This window comes from Sardina pilchardus, chromosome 3, assembly GCF_963854185.1.
Source record: "Sardina pilchardus chromosome 3, fSarPil1.1, whole genome shotgun sequence".
Taxonomy (NCBI): Eukaryota; Metazoa; Chordata; class Actinopteri; order Clupeiformes; family Clupeidae; genus Sardina; species Sardina pilchardus.
The window spans coordinates 6,780,471-6,788,645 of NC_084996.1; the positions used below are offsets into that span (position 1 = coordinate 6,780,471).

Sequence of the window (8,175 nt, forward strand, 5' to 3'; positions counted from 1 at the left end):
TGCATTTGGGCATAAATGATTGCAGCTTTCTGTGCCCCATGCAAGTTCTACTGTATTTCATCTTTTGAATTTTATGTTAATCCTTTTTTCAGTTTTTTTTTAATTGCTTAAACACAAAGAATGACTTAAGCGCAATTTCTAAAACTATTAACAGTTGTTAGCAATCCTTTCACAGAGTTTACCAAACAAATGTATGCATATTCATCTCTTTACTCACAGTTTATTATTTTGAAGCACAAAACCTTTTGCAAAACTGTGTTTAGAGTGTAGGGTTTTGTGAAAATATCCAACATTTGCAAAAAAAATGAGCGCCTTGTAAATTGCAGTGGAATTCCCCACACAAAAGAAACAGTGCACTTACATGTGTTTATGGTTTGAATGCTATTGGAATTTCCTTTAGGAAAAAAATCCCCACTCCCTGTGGAGGAATAACCTTCTGAACTCTGGGATCCCGTATGAAAATATAAAGGAAAGACTTTCTGCAATGCTTTGCCCAGAGTCCTCTTGCACTGTATATGAACTCGCTGGCTTATTACAGACATTCTACACATGTTTTATAAGAACATGTGTCCAAAAAACAGAGACTTAGTCATAAAATGAAATCCAGTGCTTTATGAGGCCAATATCAGGTTGTGGCTTTTAACCCTTCACCTCAAGGTATTGTGACTATAAAACAAGAAGAAATATTGATTCATTTCTTCATATGAAGTTCAATTAGACCATCACCAAGAGGAAGAACTTGTGCTTTGGGAGAGACTCCTAAAAGACTCCAGGACTACATTCACACACACTGAATAGCTGCCAGGCTTTTAGTGCAGCAGCAACTGAAGTTGGCCAGACAAATAGCTTTAGCATGTCTCTGCTTTCTTTCAAACTCGTTGGCTGGCTTGTGCCCTCAGTGGCCTGGAAACAATCAAATGAAACAATCAACCATCAACCAATGAACTCCAATCACGCAAAAGCCTCACACGCTGCAATGGTTTTTGACTGACTAATACCTTCTTCGAATCTCAAATGAAGTCAATTTAATGGGTAGTCTCTCTTGGTTGACTTTTCATTCCATCTGTATCTAGAGCCCCGGTCACCACCCCTGTTTATCTCCCTCAGGTCTGCTGATGTCACTGTATCCATGGTGCGTGTTCATCACAGTCGGTGGGCAGGTGGAATAAAACGGAGCTTTGTCTTTTCTTGTACTTGTATCTCCCAGATTTATTTCCCAAAGAAAAGTGTTCTGGGAAATACATAAACAAATCTTACTAATCTTAAGGGGGTTTTTTTTACATTTTTTGTTTTATTTACAAACCAGTTGGGGAGTTTACATGAAAGAAATGAATAGTGATGTCTTTTTAGCGGAAGCCTCACTGATTATTGTGGGTATGGGTTATGTGAATCAAACCTCAAGTCACCCAAATACAGAGAGTGCTTGCACTGCTTGGAGCTATAAGGGGGCGCAGATGCAGAGGAAGTTGCTCTGTCCAAGTTCAGAGTTGACCTAAAGGCCAGACAGGCACAGAGCCAAGAAAAGCAGCCGTCCATCAGAGTATGGGGAGAGTTAGGTCAGATTCTCTCCGGACCACGCACGCACGCACGCACGCACGCACGCACGCACGCACGCACGCACACACTCATGCATATACGCACGCACGCACGCGCACAAACTCATATGCATACACGATAAATGTGTTCAGACACTTATTCAGAGACAATTACTGTAACATTTGAATGACAAAGGGTGCTATTTTGATGGTGGAGAAAACAAGGAGAGAGAAACAGTTATTTCAGTTCAGATTAACTCAGAAGTTTTGAAAAAAAGGGAGAAAAAAAACTCTTGAGGGAATGATTTTAAAGCACTAAAGAAGCTTAGCTCTCGGGGTCCCCCTATGGTTGAGAAGCACTATAATAAACAAACTAAATTTGCGGTCTGTAGAGAGAGACCTCTGTATTCCTATATAGCAGCTCTTTTCCATTTCAATTTCGGAGGGGGGGGGGCAGGGCAGTGTTCCTAGGCTGGCCCCGCCCACCTAGATCTTCTCTCAGGGAGATCTGGCAACTCGTAGTTCATGACCGTTTCCCTCAGACAAGAAACATGTCCGTTGGCCAATCAGTGACGAGAGGGGAAGACGAAAATGAAACTTATTGTGGTAGACAGCAGCAGCAAAAAATGCAGTTGGAGAAATGTATTTATAGCAAAGGTAAACCACAAACATTGTTCCCTGACTGTTGATGCTGTTTATTGTCAGATAAAACAAATTAGGCAAAGATTAGGCAAAGTAGGAAGTATCATCAAGAATCTCTGATTGGTGGACCAATGATTTCAGAGCTAGTGTCCGTCGCGAAGCAAGTGTTGCAAACGTTCCCCAATCGAGAGTTCCCAGACTCTATTCACATTGTGAAAGAGTCGGGTGGGGCCAGACTACAGTGTTCCCAACCAAACACTAAACTTCCTATGGCTGTTATACAAGTGACAAGATCTGCTCAGAGTGCAGCAGAAGTGCCATTCGCCTTATTAAGAGTTTATGTACCATCGACATGATTTTAGAAACTTTATTTTAAGATAAAAAAAAAATCTCTTTAGGGGGCCTTTAAGACTATACAAGGCTATTTAAGACTATGTTAAAATATCTCAAAAACATAACCATGAGCAGACTTATTTATGAGGGCAGTCTATAACAGTAATGATGAAAGTATGGCTTTCGGTCACCTGGAAGATACATAAATGTTTTAGATTACATGTATGTACAGTAAGTAAGTAAGGATGAGTGAAATAAGGAGAGTAAATCATGGTGTACATATCAGAAAGTTTCCAGATCAACACACAACATGTGTCTTGGCTCATCTATGCGATAGCGCAAGATCTTGACCTCTTACCTCTGCACTTTGTTGTGTTTATCCATCAGGCGCAGTCATGTTTGAGGCCCTTCTGTCAACCCTGCTCTTCTTGCCGTGGGTGACCCCTGTCCCCCCTACCCCCACACCCTGCCAGCGCTGCTGTGACCATCTGGAGCCACCAGAGGGCGACGTGGTGCACATACCCGAGATTCGCACACACATTGACATGACCATCCTGAAAGGTTGGCGTCTTGGTCTTCGGGATTCACCGCTATACTGACCATGGCCTTTGCTTTGCTTAGAGCCTGTCGTTAGCCATTCCTGTAGGAAATCTGAGATGGAAAGATACAGTAGCTGGTTGTCTTATTTCTTTGCTTTTATTATCACATTTTTTGTATTATAAGCAAAAGCTCCCAACTACAGCTCATAGGAAGTGACAAACAAAACCTGACTGACACAGACAAAACCCGACTGATACAGACTATACAGATATTTAGCAAAAATACAGTAGTAAATCAGTTTAAGTTGGACCTCCAGCACTGTGTTCCAAATACAGCAACTGGCAGTACACTATGGAACCTGCAGGAAGAAGAATCTAGGCATGCAGAATCCCATTGCAATACGTACTGTAGCCTAACACCTGCTTAACAGATTTAGAGTCTGAATTGGACTTTCTAATACACAGTTCCCCGTGTCGCAGGATGGGTAATAAGATGCAAATCTCCTCTCTGACCGCTTGTGTGAGGCAATTTATTCATTGGGCATTTGTGTTGGATAATCCAAGGGCAGTCAAAGCAGTGAATCAACACAGTGTGATTTCTGGCATCCTTCAGGCCAGTGGAGTCTGTGGTCCGAATTTATTTGTGCACTTTGGACAGATTGTCAGATAGCTATTTGGAGAATGCGCTGGAACTGTGTTTTGGAGAAATGGTTGGAGAGGTATTTGGAGAACACACTGATTTGATCTCCATACTTTCCCATGCGCTGTTATGCACATCAAAGGCTGTAATGAGACAGTGAACGCATGGTGTCAGAATGTGTGTATGTGTGCTTTACATTATTGCATTTACGCCATTTTGTTTTACATTCGTGCACATGGAGACATTCTTTCGTCTCTCTCTCTCTATCTTTCTTTCTTTCTATCTCTCTCTCTCTCTTTCTCACTCTCCATCTCTCTCATTCCAGGCGATAAGGGTGATCGTGGGGAGAGAGGGACTCCAGGCATACAGGGAGTGGAGGGCCAATCAGGTAGCGCAGGCCCCGAGGGCCCCAAGGGCTCCAAGGGTGGGTCGGGCCCCCCTGGGGCCCCCTGCCAGCGGCAGCACGCGGCCTTCTCCGTGGGCCGGCGCAAGGCCCTGCACAGCGAGGAGCACTACCAGACGCTGCTCTTCGACGTCACCTTCGTCAACCTGGACGCCGACTTCGACATGTTCTCGGGCCGCTTCCGCTGCCGCGTGCCCGGCGTCTACTTCTTCAACGTGAACGTGCACACGTGGAACTTCAAGGAGACGTACCTGCACGTGATGCAGAACGACACGGCGCGCGCCATCGTGTACGCGCAGCCCAGCGAGCGCTCCATCATGCAGAGCCAGAGCGTCCTGCTGCCGCTGGGCCGCGGCGACCAGGTGTGGCTGCGGCTCTTCAAGCGCGAGAGGGAGAACGCCATCTACAGCGACGACACCGACATCTACGTCACCTTCAACGGCCACCTCATCAAAGCCGACGACGAGTGAATGGGCTTGTGTGTGTGTGTGTGTGTGTGTGTATCATGAATCCAGGTGTCAGGAAGGAGTCACCATATGTGTGTGTGTATGTGTGTGTGTGTGTGTGTGTGTGTGTGTGTGTGTGTGTGTGTATCATGAATCCAGGTGTCAGGAAGGAGTCACCATATGTGTGTGTGTGTGTGTGTGTATGCATTGGTTTGCCCTCATGTTGTGAGGACATTTGACCTGTGTACGTACAGACTATGTGAGAACGTACCTGAGCTGTGGGGACGAGAAGTGTAGGAGCACTCATCAAGATGCAACTTAACCCCTTCTGCCTTGTCTCTGTATGTCTTCATAGTGTTGTTACATCTACAGTTGTGTGTGTGTGTGTGTGTGAGTGTGTGTCAGACTCCATCAAAACAATATCAGGAAAGCGTCAGGGGTGCGTTTTTTTTTGTATCATTCCATGTATCAGTTTCATTTTACATCGGATGTTTAGATTTCATTTGTTTTTAAAAAGATGAGTTGGTGCTATTAGTGGATCATCAAAAGCAGCATGCACAGCATGTCTGCTCAGTACTGTGTCTTTGGTGCTATTGCAAGTTTTTTTGATTGACTCCCTGAAATGTATTTATGATCACAAACAAATCAAAGCTTCGCTCTGTAATCTGCATTCATTAAGCAACTATACAGCTGCACCTGTACCACAGATCTCTCACAATCAGCTTCAGCAACGACAACTAATTTAGTCCATTTCTTTTGTCAATGACTTTCACGCTTGCTGTGAGCCATTCCTGTGCCAGATCCTAGCCAGGTCAGGGCCAGCTCTGGGCCAGCAGAACTGGCTCCGTCACCTCCCGCCTGGTTTGCTACCCTTTTGATTCATATCTGAGTCGAGAGAATACGTCGGCCACATCAGTCGAACCACAGAGCCCCGTTCAAACACGGCTTATTATCACAGGGATTAACCCCGACACCTACACATCACAACTTCATGCTGATACAAAAGCAAGATAGCATCAAACCACGGTAATCTCACTTCTGAAGACTGCTCAGCAAAAGCAGAAACCAACTTAGAAACGTAAGGCGCATCAGTGTGTGCACGTGTGCATACACATGCACGCATACACGTAGACACACACACAGAGCGTCACATATTGTTTTTAAGATCTTCTGTCATTATTTGGCTACTTGTAATGTAAGCATGCAATTAATAGAGTGATTCCAATTAAATCTAACTTTAAGTCTCTCAGGGTTTCTAAAAAGTCTTTGCATATAACAGGATAAATTGAATGAGTTTCCTTGGTATTTTCCTTGTATTTTGAGTTTTGTAAAATTGCACCATTGCACCAAATCTACAAGAGAAAATTATGAGATGGCCTGCAGTGTAATTGCAGCTTCAGCTTAAAAGTGGAATTAAATGTTTAATATGATGTCAATACTTTAACCCTTCATCTTGGATGTCACATAAACATTCACATAGGCATTCAGCATAAAACAAAACAGGTGCACTCTTTTTTCCTGATACAAATCAGTTTCATACAGCCATGTTTCTTGCGTAAATTTGTTATCACGTGTAACCCTCATAGAGTTCATAATGTACAGTATGCACATTTGCATTTAAAGTTGGCTGCCACAGGGCTATCTGAGTCTTGATTATAGCCCTGTAACTTTGCATGAATATCTCCCTGAACACACAAGCAAATTATTAATATATATATATATATATATATATATATATGTAGACGGTGACGCTAAAGATACCAAGTGATGACAACTTCGCTGACTGCTGTGACTTACTAAACTTGTTCTACGTGTCTTTGGCTATGTTTAAATGTGTCTATATCTATGCATGTCTATGAGTGGGTGACAAGTGAGTGTATGATTCTATGTGTGTGTGTATTCATATGTGTGAGTATGTGAAAGCCTGTGAGGGATTTTCACACAGGTAGAGAGCTAGTGTCGAGAAGAAAAAAAGCTGTCTACCACAGCCCCAAGACTTCTGCACAGCATGAAAGAGTTCGGGCCCTAGCCTATACGTGTTTTGCACAGATGCAAACCAGCATGTGAGAGAAACTTGTGGATTTCCTCTTATAGTTGCAACAAGCCCCAGCCACATCACTACACACCCAGACACAGAGCAGAGAATGGAGGACAAAGAGCAGAAACACAGAAAATGCTGAGTAACTAGTTAATACACGATATATAAGCTTATCATGCCCATTACTCCATGTTATGGAACCTTGTATATGATTTTTTTTTTTTTTTAGCTGTCTCCGAACACTTTAGGCAGTTAGTCTATTCTGTTTACCTTGTTGTCTGTTATCTGTCTCCGTCGCTACAGAACCGAAAAAATAAGTCTCACGTCACGTCCCATTGGCTTGACTTTGTGTGGTTGAGGAAAGTTCATCCTTAGCAGCTTTACCTTCACGGGCCTATGTTTACAGTGTTGTCAGGACATTACAAAGATATATTATGCTTAGTTGCCAACAAAGGCCTACAGGTCAGTGTGAGTGCTAATTTCCATAAGTGTTGCATTTCCAGCAGAGGGCGGTATTTAGCTATCAGACAATATGTCAAGTGGTACTGTAATCTGTACCACAGCAGTGCTACAAAACAAATAACCTGTTTTATTGATGCCATTTTCTCTTAAACATCAGGGTGTTACAGTGGGATATAGCATCTCAGTATTCATCCAGGACTTACAGTGTCATACAGAAGTCCGTAAAAGAACAATCTGTTTCTGAGGTGACTGATCTAAATTTCAAACACCATATGGTGCTTGTGGAGAGGAACACTGCAGTGTGGCCTTTTATGACCATGATCTTGAAGGCTTAGCCTAAACACTGATATTCAGAAAATCAAAACATTTAGATAGGATAGGAACCTTCGACCTTCCTAAACAAAAATTACAAAAATGAATTAGTACTGTGGTTCCCAACAGTGCCTTCCATGGCCACTTGCCACAATGGTAAAAAGGGCCTAGAAGAGACACAATGGCAGCTGTGAGAATTGACAAAGGATAGAACTCTTCATGTGATTGCATTAATGTTTGATGAGGGAAAGCAAGTCCCATATTTAATAGACACTGTCAACTGCACAGTACATTATTACCTCTGCCAAGGAGGTTATGTTTTCATCTGGGTTTATTGGTTTGTCTACCTGTCTGTTTGTTTGTTTGTTTGTTCGCAAGATAACTCAAAAAGTTATGGATGGATTTCGACAACATTTTCAGGGAAGGTCTGAAATGACCCAAGGAAGAAACAATAAAATGTTGGGAGTGATCCGTATTACCAGATTATCTGGATCCAGGAAGCGGTTTTCGCTTGGTGGAGGCTTGCGCTCTGGGAGTGCTTTTCTAGTTGCTATTGGTTTATTTATCTGAATCTGCAAAGATTTAAACCACAACAACAACAACAACAACAACTCCTACACATTTCGTTTTTAACACGACTTTGAGTTGATGAGTTTTCATTATCACAATGAAATGACCCAGAAATACTTGGTGATGACAACTGTCTGTTTGAACTCTCTACAGGTTCAGGAAAAAGGTGCTTCAAAATGCTTCCTTTCAAAAGTCCTTTAGCCTAGGGCCCACTGAAACATTGTTTGAAAGGAAAGGTGATAGTGATGGCCACAA

General features: G+C 42.8%; 1 protein-coding gene across 1 annotated transcript; it reads left to right on the plus strand.

Moving 5' to 3' along the window:
- The first annotated feature begins 2,905 nt into the window (after positions 1-2,905).
- Positions 2,906-6,065, plus strand: c1qtnf6a (C1q and TNF related 6a). Its single transcript, XM_062533352.1, has 2 exons — positions 2,906-3,071; positions 4,015-6,065. The coding sequence occupies exons 1-2, from the start codon at positions 2,906-2,908 to the stop codon at positions 4,560-4,562; spliced, it is 714 nt and encodes a 237-aa protein (XP_062389336.1). The 3' UTR covers positions 4,563-6,065.
- The last annotated feature ends 2,110 nt before the right edge of the window (positions 6,066-8,175 follow it).

Bases quoted from the DNA above. Each gene is read 5' to 3' on its own strand.
- c1qtnf6a (XM_062533352.1), top strand. From the start codon at position 2,906: ATGTTTGAGGCCCTTCTGTCAACCCTGCTCTTCTTGCCGTGGGTGACC. The intron at 3,072-4,014 runs GTTGGCGTCTTG...CTCTCATTCCAG, and splicing joins TGACATGACCATCCTGAAAG to GCGATAAGGGTGATCGTGGG.